Here is a 27,317-nt window from a genome sequence, read left to right as displayed (position 1 = left end):
AGTACACTGTTGGATTTAAAAAACACATTCAAATAAAAAAACTTCACTTCAATTAATGATAACTACGGAGCTTGCTAACAGCAAGGCACAAGGCTACTTCACTCATTTAGCTAATGTAAGATACAAATGCTGTCGAGCCCTCACTGCTTGTAAGATAAAGAGCACAAACTGACTACTTACCCGAGCGGCGAGCCCCGCTGTTCTCCGTCATTTTTCTCCCGGGTTGTTGTGATCACATGACTGACAAAGCCGTGCTCTGATAGGCCAAGTCAGTTTGATTGCATTGGGGCTCGATTGCTTATCCTGTCTGAGTAGCCCGGATGATGCTGCATCGCAATTTTTGACATCGAATTTTATACACCGAATTTTTTGACATCGAATTTTTTGACGTCGAATTTTTGGGATCTGAATTTGAACATTCGAATTTTTTTTCACTTGAATTTTTACATTTTTATTTCACATAGGTAAATTCGGAGCAAAAACATTCAGATACATGATTTTCAAAGTAATTATTTTCAATGCTATAAATTCGGTGTCTAATACAATTCGAATACTTCTGTCTCTTGTTTGCTTCCATAGTATGCACACCGCAGTACTTTTCCCACAAAGGTTCATGAGAACTTAGTTCATGAGAACTCTTTTGTCGCGTTCACACCAAAAAGAGCCGGTACTAAAATTAGTTCATGAGAACCTTTTTACCCCCACTCGCGGCTCTCTTGTGAGAAAAGAGCTATATTTCTGATTGGTTGGGCGGATTGCAAACCACGCCCCGTAAACCTCCCAAAAAGTTTTGTGAAGCCGCCATTTTATTATCTTCGCATTAGCATTATTAGCATTAGCCCAGCGCAGAAACGCAGAGAGACTAACTTATGGCAACACAAAATAAAACATGGGAGCGGTGGAGATGAGGAGGTGTCGGCGTTCTGGCGATTTACTCGGAAGGCTTCAGTAGAAGCTGCTGGGAGTCCCAGCAGCTTCTACTGAAGCCAGTCCCCAACTCCGGGGACTTCCGGCCGGGGACTTTGGGCGGCAGCAGAGCCATATAATAGAAGAGTTACGACAACGGAAGTCCAACAACGGTATCGTCACGTGGTTCATGTAGACGAGGATCGTTCCCCGGAAGTTCATGGCGGGCAATGTGAATTTGCTAATATTAAGTGATAATATTAGGATTAGTGTGAACAACTAGTTTACATGTTAGGCTAACAGTGCCTTGGTTAAAGAGCCTGTTGCTGTTTATTTATAGCTTTGAATTCTTTAAAACCAATATTATCTTCTTAAACTTGTATGGTAGTCAGGAGCATCACTTTCTAATGTTTATTGATATATTTAGAGGGAGAGGATCTAAAGTAATGCTTTAAAATTCAGATTAGATTAATGTCTACCATTTTCTTAAATTCATGGTAGTTTCAGTAATCCCGTGGTAATTGAGGACACAAGTTATCTAAATGACTAATGTAATCTTTATGGCTTTCAGAAAGGACAGGAGACCGACAGGTGACTATCAAAGGACTAGCAGCAGCAGCATGATGATGATGATGTTAAATGTGTTGTTTTAGGAACATCCATTGCAAATACATGGAATTCAATAAACATTGAATAGCATATCATGCAGTTTGTCTGTGCCTTTTCCTCCGTGTTGTCCTGGTTTGCTGTGCTGCCTGGGGATGCTCAAATCGCTCCGAGAAAGGAGTACGAATGTACGGCTTCCCCCACTGACACAGAGCGGAGGAAAAAATGGCTGGCTCAAGTCAGCAGGAGCAATTTCACGACCAACAGCAAAACAATATGTGAGGTAATTATATACAAACACTGCATTTGCACTTTTTCACAAAACGAAAACCACACCATTGGGAAAGCTTAATGTTTTGTTTAATACAAAAAACAGGGAAAGGCTTGAAAAACACAGAGTTGAGACTCAGGGTGCAGGGTGAGGGTCTCAGTGCAGGTATTCAGGCTCCATTGAATCCCCCTCTGGTTCTTGTGCTGAAAGAGGGATAAACAGACAGGAGAAAGGGTTATACACACCTATATAGCCAGGGGTGCACATAACTTTTTTGCCCTGGTTCTCAAAGGAGCACCTGGAGATGTTGCTTGGTGCTCATCCTTAAAATGAAATAAACTGTAACTTTTGAGGGGGTCTTGACTTTATTTGCCAGACACACGGCACTAAACACACACACTGAGGTGAACACAGAACACACATGCAGAGGTGAACACAAGACAACATTAGCACGACCAGTAATCCTACAAGCTGTCATCACTACCCTCCTGACTGTTCTCCTCACTGTCTTCCTCTCTGTCAGACATGGTAGCTGATGATGTAGGCCTACTACTTCCTCTCTGGTTGAGTCTGTGATTAGCTGCTTGCATCCACAAGTCAACAGCTGGGTTTGGGTCGAAAGTCTCTGTTGTCATCTTAGACAAGTGGATGTAATCAAATAAGTATGTGAACATAACCAATAACCTACCATAGCCAATAACAAATGAATGTATCTTATTTTATTTATGTTGTTGTTCATATCTTATTTTACCTTAACATTTATTTATTTATGCATTTTTTTTAAATCTCCAGTTTTAAAGGATATTTTTGGTTACTGTCCTATAGTATATACATTGGAATGATTTCAAACCTGTTTATCCCAATAATTATAAAGGAGTGCCTTGGAAATATGTGTTTACATAAATTGTGACCAAACCGTTTGAACTTAGACTAAAGTGAACTATCTAAACACTCAGAGTCCTTTACCTCACTGAGCTGTAGTTATCAGCCTCTCAGTCTGACTGGAGAGGACTCTCCCTCCACATCATTGTAGAAACATCTTCTTCTTATCTCCGTTAGAGCAGCTAGCACGGCACCAGATTATAATAACAACAGCGCTGGTACCGGTGCACCCTCCCTCTCTCCCTCGCATTTTGGCTGTGAGCTACGGGCGCCAGATAAGCCAACATCCCCCATTTTCATCACTTACAGCGCCCATCGTACAGGGCAAATGAAACGTGTAACCGGGGTGAAAAGGGTGTTACATTTACTTAATTATGAATATTGTTACATCAAGGCCGAAAATTAGGATGAGCCCCAACGGTCAAAATGTTGTTTTCCCTCCCAGAGCTGCCAGCGCAGCGCCTCCCCGGGTCTGGCGCCCTAGGCGAACATCTAGCCAGTGCTACGAGCCGGCCCTGAGTTCATATCATGGTTCATATGCAACTCGCAAATATCTTTCTCTCTCTCTCTCTCTCTTCTCTCTCTCTCTCATCTATCCTCTATTTTCTCTTTTCCCTTCTCTCTCCCTCTCTCAATGTTGGTACGCAAATGCGCTTTGTTTCAAATGACCCGGTGCTCTTTTTTTGGCGGAGGTGCGCATGCGCACCTGCGCACCAGTTATGTGCAGCCCTGTATATAGCACACCTATTGGATGGGAAATTGCCTTGGGGAGATAAGGTGTGGTCTTTGTTCCCAACTGAAGTTATGGAACTTTATTATTTGTGAGTTTAACAAAGTATGACAAATGGCATAAGTAACAGATGTGATATGAATTTCTATAAAGTTGTCTCACATTCTTGGTCATATTTTATATACAGTATGTAATGAGTATAACATGTCCAGTAAGTATAAAGTGTTTCCTAATACTGTGTATTCAACCACTATGGAATATGTATGTGGGCAGACAAGATTCAGACACAGTTGTTCTGTGTGTGAAGTAACCTCAAGTCACTCCGCAGGCACATTTTGATGCAGACTAGTTTGTCAAGACAAAAAAGGGCAAGACTAGGCTGAGAGCAGAGGCTATACCCACCATCTTCGTGCATCGCCCTGTGGTCAAAAAGAGAAGGGCCCCTGCACCACGATTCACCCCGGGACCTGTATCTACAAAGCCCATAGCTCATGATCACAGCTATAGTGTGAAAGGTGACACAGGTATAATAAGTATGAACTCTTAGTAACAAAAGTAATATTTGTTATTTTTAAGTGGTATAATATTTAAAATGTTCGAAAATGTACAGTGCCATGTCTTCTACTTACATTAGTCTCAAAGATTGAGGGAAGAAGGGATGAGGAGAAGAGGGGTGAAGAAAGAGAGGACATGGCTAGTGAGGAGAGACAGGGAGGGCGGACACCACCCACTCAGCCAGCAGCATACGAGGGAACCAGCAGCCAGTCAGCATACGAGGGAACCAGCAGCCAGTCAAACAGATCTATTACAACAATTAAAGAGAAAATTAAAGAGCCAAGAAGGAATCACCAAAAAAGCAAAGGCTGCACTAAGAAAAATCAGGAAGGAAAATGCAGCTCTCAAGAAAACAATGAAAATTAGGGACAATAAATATAAGAAAGCGTTTTCAAAAGACCTATTATATTATCTATTATATGGCTCTGGGCGGCAGTATACGCCGTGAAGTGGTTTGCGGCCTGCCAGTAAACCCAAAGCAGAAGAAGAAGAAGTGACGTCAGCGGCTTCATTTGTCTAATCCTCGAGTAGCATGAAGCTGCAGCGTCGGAGACAGCAGTTACAGGACTGCACTTGTAGAACCGCACACACAGGTCCGACGGAGCACGTCACGGTGGCACGTGACGGAGCACGTTCACATGAACGCCTGAAGCCCCTCAATGCAGTGCGCAATCTAACCCTTCCCTTCCCCCCATCCTAACCCTAACCACTCCCTACCTTTTTACCTAATCCTAATCTTCCTTCCTCCCTCCCAAACTTCAATGTTTCAATGTTGATATGACGTCATTTAAATTAAATACAGGGTTTTAATTTAAAGAAGTTTTATTCTGAAAAACCTGGAAGTTCACACTAACTATTAATTTAACACTTTTATTCTGAAGATTCTTCATTTCCGGTTAGCATTAGCATGTGGCTAACGTTTTGAAAACCGTGAAATGACATGTGATGATGTACACTAAACACACTGGGATTAACACTCATTTATTGACGCTGGAATAACATTTTATCAGAATTATTTATATATATATTAATAATATAAGATATATGTTACTTTATACAGGGTTGCCAACTTTGGGTACCTGGCTGGAGTGAGATTTTGATATCATGGGTTTAATTACACGTATGCACACTAAATGACTGCTATCGAGTCCGTAGCGGGACCGTACCATATATATATATATATATATATATAGGATATATATATATATACAATATATACAAATACACAATATTGGACATAGACTATAAAGGGCACAAAGTTTCATTCACTAATGAAAGTCAAACACATGTTTGTTTCCACTGTTTTATTGTGACTCTATTTTGGCCTAGTAGAACAATAAGCAGCAGACTTTGACTTGTTTATCATTTCTACTGGTGGTTCGTATTTGAAGCAGCATGGTTCAATCTGACTTCCTTTGATGCACATAATGGATGACAGTGTCCCATCAAGTGCAAGTCTGTTTCGACACTCTGTTTTGTTCAGTCCAATTACTGAGAAGACTCATTCTACATCCGCATTAGAGTGAGGTAGGCATAGGACAAGCTGGGCCACCTTCTCAAGTCTGGGGAACTGTTCTTTACCAGTTACTCGGCTCTTCTGCGTAGTCAAGTGTGCCCACACCATGTCCATACGATGGAATTGTTCTTCCTCTCCAACACTCACCAGGGCACCTTTCCAGACCATGTCAGGGATATCCGTTTCCTCCAGCATTTGGTACTCCAGGAACTCATCCGAAATCCTGTCCTGTTCCCTTGGGTCCTCAAAAGGAAGAAGGTGTTTGTATCTGGGCAAAGACAATTGCAACAACATTATTTATAATAGAAAAAAAATATTCAGACATTTATTTTGCCATTAGATTATTGAATTCTGTAAATAAATATACATAAAACAATAACCAATTCTCTATCCAGATATAAATAAATAATCCTTTACAATAACAGAATCTCCCAATGTAATATCTAAGCAAGCTGTATTTGTTCACCCATCTCAACTGCTTGTAAAGCAGGGGTCCCCAAACTTTTTCCTGTGAGGGCCACATAACTTTTCCCTTCTCTGATGGGGGCCGGGTCAGTTTGTAACAGAAAAAGTGTGACGATCGCATGGGTGTCTAAACGTAAACATTTATTGTTTTCTAGAAAGCCACACATAACCAAATATTAATAACCCTTTCCGGGATCTTCACAGAAAAAAAGTCAGGAAATAAATAATAACACTATTAATGAAATAAATAACACTATTTATGAAATAAATAATAACCAAATAACCCTCTCTGGGTTCTTCACAGAAAAAAAGTCCATTGAAAATTACTGTAACTTTCTGTTGTGCCGTGCACAATCTTAAAAGGTAAAAGTTTAGCTTAGTTGTCAGAGCAGAATCTCTCAAAAATAAACGTGGATTTACGTAAAAAAAACTATTTTTTCGGGGTTCGGGTGTTTTGTTTGATTTTAAACAAACAAAGTCTTGGCTTTCAGAATATGAAACTTTTATTTCCAATTTATTTATTTCCCACTCGCAATCTGCTCTTCCGCAGCGCCGCCCCCCCCCCCTCACTCCGCTGAAATTATGAATGTAAGAGTATAGTAATCATAGATAACACTGTAGGGTCCGTTACAGTTTGTTTTCATCTGATTTCAATTAAACAAAGTCTTGGCTTTCAGAATATTAAACTTGTTTCGGCAAATTCAGATGATAAATACAACTTTGAAGCTTCGGCATAATTACAAGCGGAGAATGGAGTAACTTGACGTCACAGCAGGCATAACAACAGCCGGTGTTTCTCGTGAGTGTTTTCCCCGGGAAACAAACACAATACACACAAACGCAAAATTACACAAGCACGCACACGTATACACACACACACACACACACACACACACACTCGCGAGCTTCCCCTCCAAACGAAAATATCTTCCCTCGGTAGTATTTTGATCATTTGCTCCGCTAATAATCAATCAGATCGATGGATTCCAGAGAAGAGACAACTTTGAAGGCCTTTTTCTCAAAATGATGACTCGGTGACAGTCATTATATAATGTGACATATTTCGCTTAATATTTGGAGTACAAAAACAATCCTGATATCATTAGAAAGCTAGGAATATCCTCTTTCCAACAGTGTATACAACTCAAAAGGTGTCTTCGGGTCAATGCGACTGATTTCGATAGAGCAGGTCACAACATTTTGACAGGGGCTAGTCTAGGATTCGCGTGGCCAGACTAAAAAAAAAAAAGAAAAAAAATCATAATGCGTCTCTGGTATTGTTCAGGGGGCCGGGCCAAATGTGGAGGCGGGCCGTACCCGGCCCGCGGGCCTTAGTTTGGGGACCACTGTTGTAAAGCCTGTCAAAATCACCATTTATCTTTAATTAACTTCTCACGTTGTTTAAATGCAGTAATGGTAAAGTGAAAATAAGGGTTCAGTAATTGTACCTTTGGACCAAGTAGAGCACATCATCCACATGGGAGTTTTGTCTTTGCCTGAAGTCCACAAACACAGCATGTGGCAGCAGGGGGTCATTGAGAGGTAGCTTCTTCAGTGCATATTCAGTAGACCGAAGCAGGAAGCCTCTTGCTGCCTTGTTGAATTTGGTGACATCACCTGAGGGAATCTCACCAGATTCATGCAGCCTTATCAGTGTGGACTTTGTAGTCAGTCCAATGCCAAGCTGGGTGTCTGAAAGGAAAAAAAGACTACCATGCATTATTTTGCCCATACTATATACCTGTAGATTATTTCAGTTGTCATAAAAGGGTCAAATAATATAGGCTATAACAGTCAATTGTATTCACCTGGCAGTTGGTTTTCTTGATCCTGAAGATCAACACTCTCCAAGCTTGTTGTTCTGAAAGCTGCAGGCTTCAAGAATTTGGACATTAGCTTTCGGATGAATGCCCTCACCTGAAATACAGAAAATATACAACCCACCCATCCATGAACATTAAGATAAGAATCAATTATACTATTTGACATTACCATTACACTAACTCAAACAGTAAAATGATGTACCTGCCCATGGAGAAGATAGATGCATGGGTGCTGCCTCTGGAACAACAAATTAAACTGGCAGAATGTAGGCAGAAGTGCCTGGTAGAAGAGGAGATGAACCTCTGTCAATGGATCCTCAAATAAGGCACGGAGCCGCAGACACCTGGCTTGCTTTTCGTCTAAAAGACAAAAACGTTCAAAAATAATAAATAGAAAATTGTAGTTTTGCATTTTTCATCAATAATGAATATGGGACTACAAACCAGTGGATCTGAAGTAGCTTGTCAGGGCCTTGTAGACACGGAGTATGCGGTTGACAGCCAGATCCAAACTGAGCCACCTAATGCTAAAATGCTGAAGTACCTCCATGTACGTGGTGTCACAAAACACACAGAATTCGGAATAGAACAAAATATGTATTTTAGATTGGCCCTTCAAATTATTTCTGAATCAATGCTTTTGAGTAGAATAAATGTGTTATGTGAGGATAACTTGCCATGAAGCATGTTCTTTCTTTTGGTGCTGGATTTAAACCAGTAGGCAAGATCGACGCAGAAATCTTCGACTTCAAAGCCCGACATCTGGAGGGTTAGCAAAATAAATGTGTTAGTGTTAATACTTATACAATATGTACAAAGTGGCCATCCCAGTAAAAATGAAAAAAATACAGTTGTGACTGTCAAGTCATTACCTCGGAGTACACCAAGCCACCAGCGTGTGCATTATTGTGCACAATGTGGCAGGGACAGCCAAGAACGTAGATAGATGGATTTTGGTCCAGGACCCTGCTCTTAATCGAATTCCTGGCTCCCAGATTGACACTAGCACTGTCAACTGCAAGGGCCACAGAGTTGGCCCATGGGATACTGTGGCCTTCCAGCACCTCATTCATTTTGTTGAATATGGCCTCAGCAGTGCCACAGCTGGTTCCTGATGTCAGACCCATGTCAAGAAATCGTTGAATCACACCTTGTGAACTCCAAATGTTGACAGTCAGTGGATTCAACTTCTCTCTGCCTGTGACGACACAAATGTATTCAACACTTACTTACTTCTGTGTGACCCATGGTCAACATGAACACACTTACCAGTATCATTGGACCCATCAGTGGCCAAAGAGAAGGGATGATCACACCGATTTTTCACAAGCTCATCCATAAAATAGGGGGCTACACATTTGTTTATGATGGCTGTTGTTTTTGTCCTGGCTGAGGAATACTTTTTGGCTATCTTGGAATCAGGGAAACACTCCTTGAACAGCGGACTCAGGTGATCCGAAAAAGCCAATGGGATGTTGTGCTGCACCATTGTCATGGTCACCTTCACTTCGGCTCTTCTGGTCTGTGGTTGTGTAATGAATGTATAAAACACAATCATATATCTACATAGGTGAGTATGCTGCTGTCAGGTCATTTATATTATTTTGACGTATTTAATCAATCAGTTTAATGATTTACAGGTTAGGCAAAGTTTATGTAACCCCAATCACTGCGACTTAAACCCTACTAAATAACCATAACATCACTGTACTTAACCAACTTGTATACTATCACCTGTGTTTCCAGCTGACCCATCTCAGTGCTTTGCGTTTCCTTGTATGAACATATTCATTTTTGAAGAGCTCTCAACCATCTTTTGTTTTTTCAAGTGTGATTCCCTATTGATATGGCGAATCACATCAGCTCTGCCCTGGTGTCTGCATTCTAATTCATGCCTGCATATGGAACACCAAAAATGAAAAGGTGTAGTCCCAGGCGTGATGAATGGTCCACTGGGAATTAAACTTGGAGCTGCCCCTGCGTTCTTCCTTTTTTTTTATGCACACAGCACCTCACACTCTCTCTCTATGGTCTATCTATGAGGAAGAGATTTAGATATTGAATTAGTGTATTGAACACAAGTGTAGACACTGACTTAACATGTTACAAATCATAACAAATAACAAGCATAATGGAATCAAAAATGTGTAAACAGCAATCTACAATTGTGTAGTTATTTGCTAGCAAATGTTACAATAAATCAAATAAAAACAGCTCGCTAGCAGCCTTGGCTACCTGTGAAACCTTTGGGGTATGATATTGTGAACTAGCCAAGTTACCTGCACTTGTGTCTCATCTTCATCTTCCCTCATTGTCTCCTCTGAGGATACTCTGCTGCCTCTGCCCCTGTTTTCCTCTGAACTGTTGTTGGCTAATGCCAGTCCCTAATCTCTTTCTCTCTCTTTAGTCTTCTTAAAGTATTTCACAAAGCTCTCCATCTGGAATACCAGTTTATTTAACAAAGTCTGTCTTGAATACATACATACATAGTAGTTAGCAAATAATTTGCATAATAAAACACCATTATTGTTATAATATATGTTTCTTTTATTCTTTAAAAGCTAGCTGTTAACATAGCTTAAGCTATTTAGGGGACTGAATTACAACTTTAGCGCCCTTCAAACCTAGCATAAAAGTCAAGTGACAATCTTTTAATGTGCTATAAATTCTAAAGTTTAAACAAACAAATCTAAAATGTTAACAAACTTTATAAACAAATATGTGGCCTTAATAGAATAGGTTATCTTACTCTAATCATATTTTCAAACATATTCAACGATATCGATAAAGTGCACTATGCAAACCCACCTTTCCTTCTGTGGAGTTCGCCGTCGACTGATGAAAAGCCTGGCATTAAGACGGATCTGCGCATGCGCAATACGGGTCGGGGATTGACCAACCAGCTCCCACTGCTCTGCTGTCTGTTAACGTTGTTAAGAGTGGTGGGGGCGGGGAGGGAGCGGATCGACAGCTTGAGCAGCTGTCAACTCAACATTGTAAATAACCAACCAAAAACGATCGCCGGTTCATCTTGTTTTTGGCGTGAGAATAGTTTGGGCAGAGTGAGAGCGTGAGATTGACAGTGAAAGCGTGTGTCACACGCCAGATGGGTGAGAGTTGGCAACCCTGCTTTATATATACAGTCTATGGTAAGTACACAACACAATACGCAAAACAACTAGGGTCGTGGGAGTGCGGTCCTGAGAGTGCAGCTTCATACTATTGTAATCCTCCCCCAGGGACTTATTCCGGTGTGAACGTGATCTGTACTTAGTTCATGAGAACTAAAGAGTTCTCATGAACCTTTGTGGGAAAAGTACTGCGGTGTGAATGCGCCTATAGGTATTAAGGGGGATCCCAGGTTTTTTTTTTTTTTTTAAATTACCTTTATCGGTTCAGTCGCTTGAAATACTTTTGTATGCAAAAATGAAAAAAACCTTTCTCTCCTAGTTCAATAAATATTGGGCTAAATCATTGTCTCTTTAGTCATGAACAAAACAGCAACATATTTCTAAGGTGAATTGGAGTGAATTATGTATTATGTATGTAAAGCCATTCTACAATTTAGAGCGTGTGTTAACATTACAGGTTGAACCACAATTACTGAGTTTAGCCTTGACCTGCTTGAAGAATACAGAATAAAAATACCTACATCAACTGTTAAGAGCTATTGACGTGAACTACGTTTAATGTAATCCAATTGCTTTCAAGATTAATTTAATGTGATCAATATTTTTGGGAAATTGACACATCACAGGAAAAAAGACACCTTTGAAAACAGACCTGGAAATGTTCCCAAAACAAACCATTTATTGCAACCAGATGTGTGCATCTTTGTTTTAGCCAGAAATTAGGTCATCATGATTCAGTAAAACAGCTTAGTTTAAACCGTTTCACACAAAAGGCAAGTCAAACTTAAGAATTTGAGAACTTCAATTAAGTGGTTCAGATACATTATTTTATTAGCAACATACAATCTGAAATGCAAAGAGACAGGCTCGCACTAAGCTTACGAAACAATAAAACCCGAATTCAGATTGAAGAACCCAGTCAGGGAAATGGATCCATTCCTGTTGGGAGAACAAAGTTTAAAGTAGCCGTTCAGAATAAATGAATATTGAAATATGAAACCCTTACCTTCAGGAATTCACATCTGTGATGGTAAATGGCCCAATGACTGCTTTTTGTACCATTCCATATTTCTCTGCAAACATATATATTTTAGTACAAGTCAACAAATCAAGTGTAATACAGCAGAAGTTGTGTACATACCTGACGCAACACTCCTCTGCCTCCTTGACTTGCATTTCGATTCACAGCAGTCACAAAGATTGCTCTGGGCCAAGTTGTCCAGCAACTCCCAACTGAGTTCATGAAGATTGGATGAAAAGATTAAAATGCATCTCAACTCTTCTAAATAAAGTCTCCACAAAGTTTGAACAGTTATGAATGGGATCCATCTGTATCTTCAGTAGACTGGGCTAAAGCTGAATAAGTCATCTCATGTAAAACAAATAAACGTACAATTCAAATTCTGATATATTGATGTAATATTTTTACCCATGCCCTTTGACAAAGTGGCAGGCTTTCTTAGTGTTGTCAAGACCATTGGGATCCCAAGCCAAAAGTTTGCAGTGGATAAAGACCTGTTGAATAGAGGGAAAATATAGGAGTCATAAATTAATCTCAGTTTCCACAATCAAACCTTGCATCTGAACAAAAATGTACAATTTAGAAGGCCAATTTACCTCTTCTCCCATGGCAAACTTAAAGGTCTGAAGTGATAGGCGCATCTCCGATGACTTTTGCCTCGGTTCAAATTTTGATTGTGACGACACACTTTCCAAAAGACATCTGTTGGGTTAAAGAAAATTAATTAGCATATTACCAAAACACATTTTTTAAGTCAATGCTTATTGCCATTAGAGTACCCTTTATTGGAGATTATAGGGTACATGGTGCTTTCAGGGTGCAGCTCTGGTGTGGTAGCTGCTACACATTCCTCAAGAAGCAGCAGCAAGGGCTGATGGGTCTTCTGCACCACACTAGCCATGATGGGGATGATGGAGCCCAGAGGAAAGCTTGTAGATTCAGCGGGGCCTGAGAAGTCGTCTAGGGCAGTAAAAAGGAAAAGAGTCATTAAATTACAAAAGTCAGGGAGAGCTGCCGTTTGTAGAGAGTTTCACATGTTGTTTACCCACCATTCATAAGGCCAATGGTAAACTGCAGATCTCCTAGACCGTAGGTTTTAAACACCGGGTCATAGATCTGCTGGCTGGAATACCAGTCTTTGGGCCTGCACAAAATAAAGCAGAATGTGTATAGAAAATGCTGCCATGGAAATGCCACATTGGAATAGTTAGTGAAGGGTCACCCTTTAGCACCTTATGTTGTAGTTGGTATGAACACTAACCTCTCATATGCACAGACAACTGGGTGAGTGAAAGCCAAATTGTAAGAATCCTCAGAAGCAACGTAGGTCAGATCATTGCTGTACAGCAGCACATCCCCGGTGACCTGTTAGAGAGACAAAGATCCCCCTGAGAGAGCTGTAGGAAATATAGAAGACTCACAGCTTGCAGGTTTAAAATATATATATATATATTAAAGCACCCAGATATTGTTCTAAACTGTATTAAAGTAAACAGGTATTATCTTGAACTGTATTGAAGTGAACATGTATTATTTGGGACTGTTTAAAGTAATCCTATATATCTAAACCTTCTTACTTACACTCCATGACCCAGAGACCCTGACACACACGAGGTGTGTGTGTCAGTCTCCATGCAGCACACACACATAAACTCCTTAACCCAGATATCAGCAACACACACATACGCCTCTGCTTATCAGCATGCACACACACTTTACCTCACTAACACACACATGTTCTTTTTCCAAGGTTATTTCTGGGGCGAATAATCCCAAGCATCAATATATCTGTGTACAATACCAATATATCTGTGTACAATGTTTGATTGTTTTAAAAGAATAGTTTGTGTGAAACCTTCCCTGGGAAATTAAAGGAGTTGGGTCCGGTGGAAGATAAGAAGTAGATCTCCGCCCCAAATATGTCCATATATACTGTTGTTTCTTCATGCAAAGGGCCCCCTGTTTCTGACTGGCTGGTCCCGATACCTGTATCACACAGCAGTAGAACTGGGAGTCCGGAGTACTCTGTAAACTTGTATTGGTGTTTTTTACCATTAAAATCAGATTATTGTTATAACTTTTATGCCGGTGTGTTGAACTCCCTCTTTTATCAATCTGACCAGGCTCATCTAAAGGACGGCGCGGAGCAGAGGTGGGCTTTAAGCCACCACTATTGTGTTTGCTCCTACAATATACACACATACCAGTATCCTAAAGTTACAGTCAGTGAGATCCACATAGAAGTAGGCCTCTCCTGCTGAGAAGCTGGTTGGGAAACAGCTACCCAGACGGAGAAGCGACGTGTCGGCCTGGGGTTGGCTTTCTGTCCACATCAGCGTCACAAAATCTGGCCCACAGTCCACTTTCATGTCTGCAACACAAATAAATTAGCTTTAGACTCAACTATTTGAGTCAAGGATAATAACATGACTTTAATTGTTTCCAGTCTTACCTGCATATACCGCCATGGCAGCTGCCAAGCTCAGAAGCAGTGCACCTTGACAAAATGAAACCATCATGACTGCATGCTTGCTACTGACACAGTGCATGTTCTTATACCTTGTTCCTGAGAGGCATCAATCAACATGACGTCTTTCACCTGGTGCCTGTCAGCAGGCCCAGCTGCAGCAGCCAGCACACTGATTACAGCATGGGGAGCATCCAATCACATTAGTCCTTACACCCAATTCCTTTTCATTCAGCTTCATCAGCAGCACAAAATTACCATTTGTTAATCAATGTATTATCCTGTCTGACTACCTTCAATTCTTATTTAAAACACTTTAAGGATGATAGTGCATTGGTTGTCTTCCTGAGGTTTTGATTTAGTTTTGCTGTTATATATATTAACATTAATATATGTATACGTTGGGATTCTTTGTTCAACATCAAGTCATGCAAGAAAAAGTTTTCTTTGAGAACTAAAAGGCGAGTCATTTCTAAACAAATCATTTGGGGGAAGGTAGTATTCCTTTATCAGATGTCCTGTATTCAAATGTGATATTTTTATATCTGAAATGTTTCAGTTCATTTAAGTTGTATTCAGTGAGAAAATATCCACACACATCTGAATATTAGAGTTGGTGCTATGATGTAATCTTTTAACTGCATAAACACATGCCATGCAGGCCATCCCTATTGATTTTATATTCATGGCCAGAAAGTAAACTATGCTACATTCAACTGCAGGCATTAATGCCTAAAAAATAAATTCAGATCAGAATTGTCTTTTCAAATGAAGCTCAACATAAACAATTGCCATAGTTGTAATACCAGACAGATCACTAATAGCTTTTGAATCTGGTGGTGTATGTAATGTCAGAATTGATATCATGTGCAGAGCTCAATGTAAAATGGAAAGTGAAAGAAAAATTCAGGGCTATACTCCAACTCATATGGCCATTACAATTTGTCTGAGGACTTAAAGGTTACATTATAATTGACAGAACTTGACAGTATCTTTCAATGACAAAAGTCACACATAATTAGTAAAATTCTACTGATAGGACAGATGGACACAGTTGAAGAGTTAACAACAGTTTTATTTATACAGACATTATAGACAACTTTAATCTGCATATGGATGTCGTCCACCACTGGGCCCTCTGTTCAGTCTCCCCAATCCTAGACTGGACTTCCTGTTGAGAAAACGTTTAGCAACGTTAGTCTTATGGCAAGTTTTGAACAAAACTTCAAGACAAATACCATAAATAAATACTCATTAATCTTGGTCAGCAATGGAAACATCTGATGCATTGTGGGTATTTTGTTGCGATGGATCCATTATGATCAGGGGTCCTAACACAGAAGTGTGCCGGAAGCCGTTGGATTCTGAGGTGGAAAACAAAATATATAACTTCAAATTGAAAAAGACTACACTAGATCAAAAAGCATACAAGTTGGCATAAGAGCGATACCCCATTCGTCTCCTCTCTTTGAGCGGGTGTTGCAGGTCCTAGAACAGCAGTCACAAATGGAGCTCTGCATGGGGTCATCCAGGAGTTCCCATCTGAGGAAGCAACAACAGTCAAGGCTCAAATACATCAGCATGGCTTTAAAAAAATAAAATAAATATCAAGTTAATAACATTTGCTAAAAAGGACCAAAAGATACATTTCCATCTACAGTGCAGAAAAAAAGTGAACAGAAAAGCTCAGGGCTTTTTTTTAAATTTAGGCCCATCTCATTAGGTTGGCTAATCATTTGAGTGCCACTCCTTTTAAAAAATATTCTATTGTTATTCTTAAATATTTTACAATTATCATTTGTCACAATTGTTGTCTATACTTTGTTAGTTAGAGATCATTTGTTATAGATATATAAAAAGCACAATACTGATCAAAGTACATGCATTAATCTACTTCAAGTTGGATATGTTATACTAAAATAAGCTAGCCGCCTTGGCTAATGGTGCATACTTGTTGCACATGGCATCAGTTGCATTCATTCTATTAAACTTCTGGCAAGAACATGTTCACATACTTCCAACATATCAAACTCTTCCCTTACCTCTCATTTTCCTTTACATAGTGGCAAGCTTTCTTGCTTTCACTTAGAACTTCAGGATCCCATGCGAGCAGTTTGCAGTGAATGTACACCTGAGGAGCAGATGAAACATACATTTTAGCTAGGAACCAAATATTCTTTAGAGCACTTTCCATTTACACCCTCACCTCCTCGCCAAGACCAAACTTGAAGGACTGCAGGTAGAGGGTGATTGCAGAGGACTGGTACCGCTGGAGAAACATGGAGTTTCCCTTCTCACTGTCCAAGAGACACCTGAAGACATTCAGATAAGCGATAAGGACTAAACTCCAGAAAACAATTAAATAAATCAGAGACTGGATCTCACCCCTTATTTGTAATGATGGGGTACACATTGCTGTTAGCCTGCAGCTCAGACGTAGTGGCTGCCACACATTCCTCCATGAGCAGCAGCAATGGCTGATGGGACTCCTGCGCCACTGTTGCCCATATTGGCATGAAGGAGCCCAGGGCGATGACATTTGTCTCCGCTACCGCTGTTATTCTTTCTGTAACGGGAAAAGTAAAAACTGCTTAGTGTGCTTTTTTAGAGTGTTTTGCCTTTGGGAGCATGAGCCCTCACCATTTAGGAGCAGCATGTGGAACTTCAGACCTCCCCGGCCTTCGGCAACACCTGACCCCGCGTTCAGGAAAGGAGGAATCCACCCCTTAGGTCTGAAATATATTAACAACATTTATCCCATATATCAGCTTTAAACTTGAATTTAAATAAGAACGAAACTCCTACCTTGGATAAACACACTCGATGGGATACACATAAGATGCAGGACTCGACCTTGGTTGGGGCCTGAAAGTCAACTCATTTTTGTAGAGGAGCTTTTTCCCTTTCATCTGAAGAATTAAAAAAAAGCTCATTATGACATTAATAAGGCTGAGAGATATTCTGGTGAAACATGGCAGTTACATTACCAGTCTTTTAAAATTGCAGTCATCTAGTGTGTAGTTAAACTCAGCGTTCCCCTCTCCGCTGGGGCAGAACATTAACCGGGATGCCATGCAGTTTCCGAGGAAGTGACGAGCTGCAAATGGCACCAGCATCGGATGGATCCTCCATGTGATGCTTATGGAGTCTTTTTCACAGTTTACTTTGATTTCTGCAAACAAATCATTATTATATATTTCCCCATACATTCCCCAACAAAAGCAGATGTTTACATGCATGTGCTAAGAATACCTGCATTAGCAACAGTTGTTGCAAAAAGAGCCACGACTATCACACCTAGGTAGAGTTGAGTCCCCATGACTGAATGATCTAGATCACACAGGAAATGACACCATTTGTAGACTAGCTGCCAAATTAGCTGAACGAGCAACACCTGTGTGAGAGCAGGGCAGCACTTGGTCCTCTGTCTACTTATACTGGGGTGTAATTTCACATACTTGCAATTTCATTGTAGAGTTTTCATTTGGATAATATCTAGAACACTTATTCAAGTACATTTTTATTTATCTGCCTAATTGCTTCTTTTTTTAACATTAGTTTGTACCCCTTCTTGAGGCTGAATGGGAGCATATCAGTGCAGGCCAGTTACAAAATCTTGTGGAAAGTCTTCCAAGAGAATTAGACACTTCTGAGAGCCTATTTTGTTGTTGTTGTTGTTTTTAGTCAGTTTATTGAACATGTCAGAAACAAAAACATACAACAATAATATATATATATATTCTCTTTTTTTTTTCTCACTCAAATGAATAATTATAACAAAGTACAAAAAAAAAAATAATAACAAAAAAAAAAAATATAATAATTCTCAGATTCTCAGAATTAATGCCCATGATTTTGAAATGACATGTTCAAACAAGGTGACGAATGCCCTATAACTCTGACAATATAGTGAACCAGTATGTAAATCGATTTAATTTTATTTGACCTATTTATTGTTTTTTTTATTTACTTTATGGTTTGTGAGATGAGCTGTGTGATTTTTTTATTTAATCTATTAATTTATTTTCTGAGGTTTTACAGTCCTTTACAAATAAAGCTGTATTGTATGATTTATTTATTTTTTACTCAATTAATATTTTTACATTTGGGTTTACAATGAGTTTTTTTTGCCCACAATGTATTAGTTGATAACAGAGATACAGCACTATGACAAAACACTCGACAGCTGATGCAGCCACGTAATAAGAGGCTTCTCAATACTCAAATGTCCCCTCCTCGACTCCCCTCCTCGGTTCCCCTCCTCGAGACTTAGACCCGTCCACAGGAGATGCGAGCGGAGGACCGAGGAGGGGAAGCAGCAGACGTTTAAAGAAATGAGAACTCCTCTCCTCTGAGCGGTCATTTTAAAGAGACGTCCGTTCATTATTACGTGGCAACAGCTGCATCAGCTGTCGAGTGTTTTGGCATAGTGCTGTATCTCTGTTAGATCAGCTGAACATTGTTCCCCCACATATTTACTTTGAATTCATTGAGAGTGCGGTATATGAGACAATAACAGGCTACAGATGCGGACACACACACACAAATATATTTATATAAATATATACAATTTAAAGTATGAGAGCACTCTCATAATAACGTAACACAATCAGAGACTGGATATATCCCCCCCTCTCTCTGGTCGCTGACATGGGGAATTGAAATTACGGGCCAAAAGTTGTATTTACAAGTATTAAAAGTAAGCAGAGGACACCAAACCAACTGAGACCCGTCTGTCCGCCGCATTTACGCACTGTACAACACACACCTACACACTGTACCACACACATACCTACACACTGTACCACACACACCTACAGCTCCTAAAGCATAAGCCGTTGTGTATTTTATTATGTGAAGCAATGGTCTTGGAAAAATATCGACTCTTTGTTTGTAGATATCTACTAAACTAAAGCAAATAAAGAGAGTAGGCCTGTTATACTGAGTGATATATATTATACACACTGCTCTGCTTTCTGCACGGACCTCACAGCTGTTCTCTCTGGAAACATCGCGACGCGATGAAAGCAGTTTCTAAAATAATATCCAGGGGATGCATGCATAGCTGTCATTGGCTGAGATAAGTCCGGCCGTGCGTCACGCCTCCACCGTTCCCGGAAATGCATCCGCCTCCTCGACGCTCGATGCTCGGTCCTCGGTGTGCATTTAGAGAAATGAGACGTCCTTCAAAATGGCGCTCTGAAATTCATTTCCGGGTCACTACCGGAGGACCGAGGAGTCGAGCAGTCGAGGAGGGGACATTTGAGTATTGAGAAGCCTCTATAATGAACGGACCTCTCTTTAAAATGACCGCTCAGAGGAGAGGAGTTCTCATTTCTTTAAACGTCTGCTGCTTCCCCTCCTCGGTCCTCCGCTCGCATCTCCTGTGGGCGGGTCTAACTCTCGAGGAGGGGAACCGAGGAGGGGAGTCGAGGAGGGGAAATTTGAGTATTGAGAAGCCTCTTATGTGTTAGCCACCAAAGTGTTTGTAAACTAGCTTAAACAATTGTTTGATTTGGCTGTCTACTGGCAAACATTAGGGTAAGAAACCGACTCAAAACTATAGGTTACTTACATAACCCCAGTTCTCAGAGTAACATGAAGTGAGATGTCTCACTATGGGATGCGCCTCAACGCGTATGCAAACAGAAGCATCAATCTCATTACGCCAATCCTGATTGGCTGGTGATCTTGACGTCATTCAAAATAAGCACCTCTTCTCGCTTCGCCTTAGCAAGAAGGGCCGTCTGGTGAGACATCTCACTTCATGTTGCTCTGAGAACTGGGGTTACGTAAGTAACCTATAGTTCTCATTCATAACACTCCGTTCGATGTCTCACTATGGGATATTGAAACTCCCGTATTGCTAGACATGCTTATCTTGAAAATCACCAAAACAACCAGAACTTAACAGGTAGAACCCTGTCTCAACACGGAGCCCAGCACTGCGCGGGCCACACTTGGAGCAGAGACATCTAGCCTGTAAAAGCGGACAAAAGTGAGCGGTGAGGACCAGCTCGCTGCTGCACAAATATCTTGGATGGAAACACCCTTGAACAAAGCCCAGGATGTAGCCAGTCCACGAGTATGAGCACGCAGGCCCGTTGGTGCCTGCAAACCCTGGCTCGTATAAGCCAGAACAATCGCTTCCACAATCCAGTGGGAGAGCCGTTGCCTGGTAACGGGCTTGCCCTTATGAGGGTTAGCCCAGGATACAAAGAGTTGGTCATTGCATCGAAACTCTTTTGACCTGTCCATATAGGTGCGTAAAGCACGGACTGGGCACAGCAAATTCGGCCGCTGTTCCTCAGAGGAACACAGTGGCGGAGGAAATGCCTCAATGTCAATGGGGGTACATGAGCCAACCATCTTAGGTACAAAGGCAGGGTTGGGCTTCAGCAACACTCTCGTTTGCCCCGGGGCAAACTGAGTGCATGAAGGATGTACAGAGAGCGCATGAATGTCACTGACTCGCTTGGCAGATGCCAGAGCCAGTAGCAACACTGTCTTCAGTGACAGGTGTTTCATGTCAGCTTCTTCCAGGGGTTCAAATGGAGGTCGAGTGAGCCCATCTAAAACCACTGCAAGTCCCATAAGGGCACCAGTGACCTGGAAACAGGGAGGAGCCTGCGAGCGCCTTTCATAAACGGCAGACCAAGGGATGTTGGATAGCCGTCTTTCCCTCAAAGCCCCACATGGCATGCAAGCAATAGCAGCCAGGTACACTTTGATCGTAGAGAAAGCTCTGTGTTTATCAATCAGGTCCTGTAGAAATGATAGAATCACCCCGACAGGACATTGAAAAGAGATGTGTCCTTTTTTGAAGGCACCACTCCTCAAAACACCCTCCACTTACAGTCATAGAGGGACCTGGTGGAGGAAGCTTTTGCACTCTGAATAGTGTTTATCACCTTCTGAGGCAGTCCCACTGTATTCAGGTTATACCACTCACGGGCCAGGCCCATAGTGCCAAGCGCTCTGGGTGTGGGTGAAAAAATCGTCCCCCCCGCCCGAGACAGTATGTCCCTGCATAGCGGGAGCTGCCACGGCTGCCCGCACAGCAGCTGATATATCTCCGCCAGCCAGTACATGCAGGCCAGTGTGGAGCTATTAGGATCAGTGTGTGGCGTTGTTCTCTCACTCTGGCCAGAGTTGGGGGTATCAGAGCCAGGGGTGGGAACGCGTACAGAAGGACCGGAGGCCAAGCGTGCGCGAGCGTGTCCACGCCTAACGGTGCGTTTAAAAATCGTGCATTGAAAAGAACAGCTGACATTGAGCGTTTCTTTTGATGCGAACAGATCCAACCGCGGCCCGGCTGTAACGCACCCACAGCTGACTCACAATTATGATGTAGAGTCCAGTCTGCAGGCTGGTACGTGCGTCGCTCTCAGAGAGAGGAGACGTCCCGCAGCTCCATAAGATCAGTTTGCGTGCCAGCATGTGTAACTGGAGAGAACGCAAACCCCCTTGGCCGTTTATATATGATATTGTGGTCGTGTTGTCTGTCCTCACGAGGACATGATGTCCTCTGAGAAAAGGCAGAAAGCGTTTCAGGGTGAGGAACACCGCTAAAAACTCCAGATCATTTATGTGTGACCGTTGGAGGTCTCTGCTCCAGAGACCCCTCATAGGTCGACCTTCGTATATACCCCCCCAGCCAGGGCCGGCCCTCGGCATAGGCAGTATAGGCGAATGCTAAGGGGGCATCAACCCATAGTGGGTGCCGAAAATTGGGGAGAAAAAAAAAAAAAAGTTAGAAATTTAAAAAAAATATTTTTTTAAATGTCATAACAACACAATTTCCCGATTTTGGATCAACAAAGTACATCTTATTATCTTATACTAACAGAGCTACGCCTATATTGCGTACAGCGCCCATAAACTATGGCACCCCCCCCCCCCAAATCAAGTTGAACTGCCCCAGCCCCAGTAAAAACCAGAGGTTTATGTGAAATGTTTATTTTTTTTAAATAATGGTAGTGTGCAATTATAGGTTTTAATTTTTTATTAGTGTTAATTTAAAATAAATCAAACTCCCAAAAAACCTACACAGTGTGCTTTTATTAACATTGGAATTTACTGTGTAAGCGGCCGCGGGGGGGAGGAGCTTTAGAGAGCCTCTCCCGTGAAAGACTGAGAGGCTCTGATAACCTCAGCTCAGTGAGTAAAGGCACACCTTTATATGATCATTATAGTTATAAAAAAATAAGAGAATAGGTGAAAAACAGGTATAAAATACTATATGACAGTACAAAAAAGTTCTTATTAATAAACAAGAATACAGTTTGAAAGGGGAGTGATTTGTAAAGTATCCATAAAGAAAAAGAAAATCTACTTACAGTTCTGTTTCATATCGTGTTGAGAGGTGTCCATAGATCTCCTAATGTTGCTCTCAAAGTGCACCAGATTGATGCTTTTAACTTCAATATTAAAAAAAAAAAGTCTTCCCGGGGGTGCATGCCCCCGGACCCCCCTATCAATCAATCAATCAATCAATGTTTATTTATATAGCCCAATATCACAAATGTTACATTTGTCTCAGTGGACTTTACAGTTTGTACAAAATATCAGTATGACAATACGACACCCTCTGTCCTTAGACCCTCACATCGTACAAGGAAAAACTTCCGAAGAAAACCCACAGTTTAAAGGGAAAAATGGGAGAAACCTCAGGGAGAGCAACAGAGGAGGGATCCCTCTCCCAGGACGGACAGACGTGCAATAGATGCCGTGTGTAAATTGAAAAGATAATACATTTGCAACATAGGTAGTGTGAAGGTAAACTTCTTCTGTTGTTGCAATGTTGAGGTAGAATGAAGGAGTCTGGAACCGTTGTTAGCCAAAAGCACTGAAGAGTTTATTGATCACAGTACATTAATTACATACGGCCGGGGAGATCATCTAAGTTTCACACATGCCCAGTGCTCCACCAGCGATCTCTGAACCAAAAGACACAAAACATCTAACCAACACGAGGAGAGGCGGGCTTCCAGAAAGCCCGCGTATAATCAATAGCCGATGCAAGACAATGATCTGCTTGTCTCAAAGAGATGCTGCTAGATCTCAAACCCCCCCCACGGATATCGGAGAAGCGTTTGACCTGTGACCTCAACCTACAGAGAAGTCTCTGACTGACTACAAGCAGATGTTTGCAGTATCACAGACTCTAAGGAACCATAAAAGACTCTATAAACAGATCAGATGAAAATATTCTCTTACAGATTCACTCTTTTTATCAATCTATTGATAACCAATTAACATTAGTCTAAGAATATTTCAGTCAATACTTAAAATCAATAGGCGTCCTCAGAGTTGGGTGGGCTCAGATACATTCATTACATTAAAAATAGAACAAGATTGAAAAACACTTAAATCACCATGATTAAACACAGTCAATCATAATAAAAATCATCTCTCTTCAGTGCTTGGCATTTTTGTCAAAAGGTACAATAATAAACACATGGGATACAAAATATTATAGCAAAATATATGTTTCAAAAATAAGATCTTTTATCATTTATCACTCAGTTAATCTCATTCATCAAACACAGATTCTAAATCAGCTTACATCTTAAAGATTTACTTTAAGGCAATTACTTATTAAAAAACACAATTAGGATTATAAGAAATCCAATTGAGGTATAAATCAGAATCATGAGAGATCCAGCTAAGGTTCCTAGTTTAAGGTATAAATTCGCAGTGATGAATCGATCAATCTGTAAACTGTAAAGTTACAGTGTCCTCAATCTTTAACATTACTTTACGTTTACTTCATTACGCTTTATTCAAGAGTAAGGCACTTAGTAATACATTTATTTCATTCAAATACACTTGTTCAAAATCTGAAAAGGAAAATCAGACATTTTATTTGTATCACAACCTGCAAAGGACAAATCAGACATTTGTCCTTTAATCCAGTGTATCAACTGTAATCATTTATCAAAACATCTGTTCTTTATTCAGAATATCAACTTTAAACAACATCTCAATCGCTGAATGGAGGTACCCACGGGTCGGAGATCACGATGGAGACCCAGGGGTCCGGAAGCTCGGCATTGTACATTAATATTGTGTCCTGTACAGTTGAATGTCCAACTAGCCTTTGTGGGGCCTGGAGGGCGGTCTTGGCAACCCTTCGTATGGCTAATTTAACTACAGTGATCAAACAGATCACTAGGATTAGCACAACCAAGATAAACACTGAAACAGTAACAACAAATTTAACCAGCCCCGCTCCCCAAGATCCAAAAGTTCCACTTAATTCCCCAAATGTAAACCCATGAGTTTCATGCAATTATTTTATTCCCCTGGCAGTATCATGAGCCATGTCCATAACTTCAGGTGTGGCATCAGATATGAAAGAACAGCACTCACTTCCTATCACCTTGCATGTTCCTCCTTGGGCAGCTAAGAGGAGGTCAAGCGCCATACGATTCTGTAGTGCTACTGTCCTAACTTCCTGCAATTCTTTGTGTTCAGCTAACATCGCTGTGTTGGATACATTTAAATGATATTCTACCACTTTAGACAATGCGACAATTTCCTGCTGAGTAACATAAATACCGTACCAAGGCAAGAATAGGCTAGCTATCTGTTGTCCTTGTGTAATTGACCTGCTGTTCCTGTGTAGAGAGGGAAGTATTGCTGCAATCTCAGTAGCCTCTACTTTACGGATTAAAGGGATTAGGTAGGCTAGATAACAGGTACCATAAAAACATCATATGGCACACATCCATAGGCCCGGTCCCCACAAACTAAGTAAACTCTCTGTGGGACGGGAATTTTGGCTATATGTACTCTCACTATGGCATTACAGTCGCTGTGTCCCACATCAGGAGAGGTGTGAGATCCTACTGCATTCTGGAAACAGATGGACACATTCTTCCATTCATGCACAACAATTGGGGGAACATATACTGAGCAGTCACGTGTAGGGGGCTTGCCTAAGGGTATTGGCTGCGTACAGTCATGTATTTTAACCTCAACGGAGTCCACTGTCCTAGAGCCGAACCAGGGCACCACTGTTACCAACGCTTCCACTAACAAAGCGGGTGTGTGGTTGCATTGTACATGTTGGACTTGTAAAGTTAGCTGAACAATTAGTCTGAGCTAGAGCTAACTGGAATCTATATTCAAAAGCTAGGTTAACGTATTTCTTCATATATATTAATTTTAAAAACATCAACGTTTGAAACCGTCAGGCAGGTAATCTTTATTTACTGTATCAACAATGAGAGAGACTAAGCCCTTGTACTGTAAAGGTTTTCAGAGTCTATTGGGTAAGAAGGAGTGTAGCAATCCCCAGCCTCATCGCTAATTCTAGATGCTATGTCATTCCAGTTTACTAAACCGTAATCAGCTTTTGTGAAAGGAATTGGGCTAAACATAGGAGAATGCATTGATTCTGGCATATTTTGGCACAACCAACAGTTGCTAACATTACGTTCATGTGCATAGTCTAACATTAACTTACTGCAGAATTAGTTTTAGTTTGTTTATAAGGAGTAATTAAGGCCTTTTTTGAAGAATCTACCTCGCCTCCTGATTGTTTAAGTGGAGTAGATGGAACATTTGTTTTGCTATTTGGTCCAGTAACTGTGCATGCAGTATCACCTAGATTGGGAATGCGGTAATCTGGCTTCCGCACTGTACATTTTACCTCCTTCCTTATCAGTGCCTCGAACTGTTCTATCGTGCTACACCACAGTTCTGGGGGCATTTCTCGATGGTGTTAAGAACCATTCTTACCCCCTCTGGTGCGACCCTGAACCAAGAGTACTGGTTTTCTGGATATAACTCCCATGTTGGTAAACTGAGAACACAGGAAACACAATAATACAGTTAGATGAGTCACATATTGAACTTGGGCAGTTAACGGCAATAGTCTCTGACTTATGATCAGGGAGGGAGACAATCCTCCTTATCTCTCCCCTCCTTTCTCTCTCTCTCTTGTGTCTCTTGCACCATACTGAGTGTCTGTGTGGTGTTTGGATACAACCTGTCCTTGTCGCTAGGCACTTCTTTGCCCGTTGGTGTTGTTTTGCCCTCAGGGCCTGGACCCTGAGTGGTCAAGTCGTCTGCGCTCTTAGATAAGAGCACCTTATTTTCTCCCTCAGATGGGCGAGGTCCCTCCGCCACCTGTCGTTGGGATTGTCACAGCTTCATCTAGCAGGGCGTTCTTGGCCAGGTACAGTAAACCCAGAATGACGATGATGGTGACTGCCTTCACACGACCCAGCATCCGGTAGAGGAGAGAGACGACATCTTGAAGCGTGAATCCACTCCGCTCTACCTTGTACTCTCAGGGCTGTTCTGGTCACTATTAATACCTGGAAAGGACCTTTCCACCTGGGAGACAAAGAATCTTTTTCAAGCGATTTGATTAGTACATTATCACCAATCTGAAAAAGGGTGGGTGGGCTCCTCACCAGGCTGGGGGAGCCTGTCAGCCACCTGCCTGTGAAACTTCTCAACATGTCAGTTAGATATTTGACATAGTTAGTCATGTAATCCTCTGTCCACAAAAGAGTGAGTCTGTGGGGCATTACTGGAGGACTAGATCCTGTGAACATTGGCCTTCCCATCAATACTTCGTGTGGGCTAAGCCCTGTCGTTGCATTTGGTGAGTTTCTGATTGAGCACAGAACTAGCGGCAGCGCGTCTACCCATTTTAGTCCTGTGGTCAACATTGTTTTAGTGAGTTTTTTCCTTTATAGTCAAGTTCATTCTCTCAACCTGGCCTGAGCTCTGTGGATGATAGGGACATGCAATTGCCATTTGAACCCTAACACTGTAGCTAGACTCTGGGTTATCTTAGAAATGAATGCTGGACCTCTGTCACTGTTAATCCCTGCTGGAACAACCAAATCTAGGGACACATCTTTGAGAAGACACTTTACAACTGTTCTGGCGTCTTCTTTTCTGTGGTAGGGTAGGCCTCTACC

At 41.3% G+C, this 27,317-nt stretch overlaps 2 protein-coding genes and 1 long non-coding RNA gene across 4 annotated transcripts; all 3 read right to left on the bottom strand.

The window, feature by feature from the left end:
* Window positions 1-7,568: 7,568 nt before the first annotated feature.
* Window positions 7,569-9,070, bottom strand: LOC117556606. Its single transcript, XR_004570602.1, has 6 exons — window positions 9,024-9,070; window positions 8,627-8,952; window positions 8,199-8,516; window positions 7,957-8,114; window positions 7,740-7,848; window positions 7,569-7,623 (listed from the first exon to the last, which is right to left on the bottom strand). It is a non-coding gene; the product is annotated as an uncharacterized LOC117556606 (long non-coding RNA).
* A 2,620-nt stretch (window positions 9,071-11,690) lies between these two features.
* LOC117556648 (zona pellucida sperm-binding protein 3-like) lies at window positions 11,691-14,596 on the bottom strand. Its single transcript, XM_034232102.1, has 10 exons — window positions 14,359-14,596; window positions 14,111-14,277; window positions 13,168-13,271; window positions 12,956-13,050; window positions 12,686-12,866; window positions 12,503-12,608; window positions 12,315-12,400; window positions 12,027-12,118; window positions 11,892-11,958; window positions 11,691-11,824 (listed from the first exon to the last, which is right to left on the bottom strand). The coding sequence occupies exons 1-9, from the start codon at window positions 14,453-14,455 to the stop codon at window positions 11,894-11,896; spliced, it is 993 nt and encodes a 330-aa protein (XP_034087993.1). The 5' UTR covers window positions 14,456-14,596; the 3' UTR covers window positions 11,691-11,824; window positions 11,892-11,893.
* Window positions 14,597-15,435: 839 nt separating this feature from the next.
* Window positions 15,436-17,704, bottom strand: LOC117556657 (zona pellucida sperm-binding protein 3-like). Of its 2 annotated transcripts, none has more exons than XM_034232116.1 (10): window positions 17,626-17,704; window positions 17,361-17,545; window positions 17,179-17,282; window positions 17,014-17,105; window positions 16,759-16,939; window positions 16,580-16,685; window positions 16,416-16,504; window positions 15,824-15,915; window positions 15,625-15,737; window positions 15,436-15,544 (listed from the first exon to the last, which is right to left on the bottom strand). In XM_034232116.1, the coding sequence occupies exons 1-9, from the start codon at window positions 17,690-17,692 to the stop codon at window positions 15,628-15,630; spliced, it is 1,026 nt and encodes a 341-aa protein (XP_034088007.1). In that variant the 5' UTR covers window positions 17,693-17,704; the 3' UTR covers window positions 15,436-15,544; window positions 15,625-15,627. The 2 variants fall into 2 exon arrangements, with proteins under 2 accessions (XP_034088007.1, XP_034088009.1); XM_034232118.1 differs by having other exon boundaries at window positions 15,470-15,544; window positions 15,629-15,737.
* Between the last annotated feature and the right edge of the window lie 9,613 nt (window positions 17,705-27,317).

This window comes from Gymnodraco acuticeps, unplaced genomic scaffold (genome assembly GCF_902827175.1).
Source record: "Gymnodraco acuticeps unplaced genomic scaffold, fGymAcu1.1, whole genome shotgun sequence".
Taxonomy (NCBI): domain Eukaryota; kingdom Metazoa; phylum Chordata; class Actinopteri; order Perciformes; family Bathydraconidae; genus Gymnodraco; species Gymnodraco acuticeps.
The sequence above is the reverse complement of the archived record's forward strand: the minus strand, read 5'-3'. Positions and strand labels throughout refer to the sequence as shown.

Coding starts and splice junctions, on each gene's coding strand:
- LOC117556648 (XM_034232102.1), bottom strand. CDS start 14,455: ATGCACTGTGTCAGTAGCAAGCATGCAGTCATGATGGTTTCATTTTGT. Junction 12,609..12,685: donor CCTATAATCTCCAATAAAGG/GTACTCTAATGG, acceptor TTAACCCAACAG/ATGTCTTTTGGAAAGTGTGT. Junction 11,959..12,026: donor GCAGAGGAGTGTTGCGTCAG/GTATGTACACAA, acceptor ATATGTTTGCAG/AGAAATATGGAATGGTACAA.
- LOC117556657 (XM_034232116.1), bottom strand. CDS start 17,692: ATGGGGACTCAACTCTACCTAGGTGTGATAGTCGTGGCTCTTTTTGCA. Junction 16,940..17,013: donor CCACATGCTGCTCCTAAATG/GTGAGGGCTCAT, acceptor TTCCCGTTACAG/AAAGAATAACAGCGGTAGCG. Junction 16,505..16,579: donor AGTTTGGTCTTGGCGAGGAG/GTGAGGGTGTAA, acceptor TCTGCTCCTCAG/GTGTACATTCACTGCAAACT.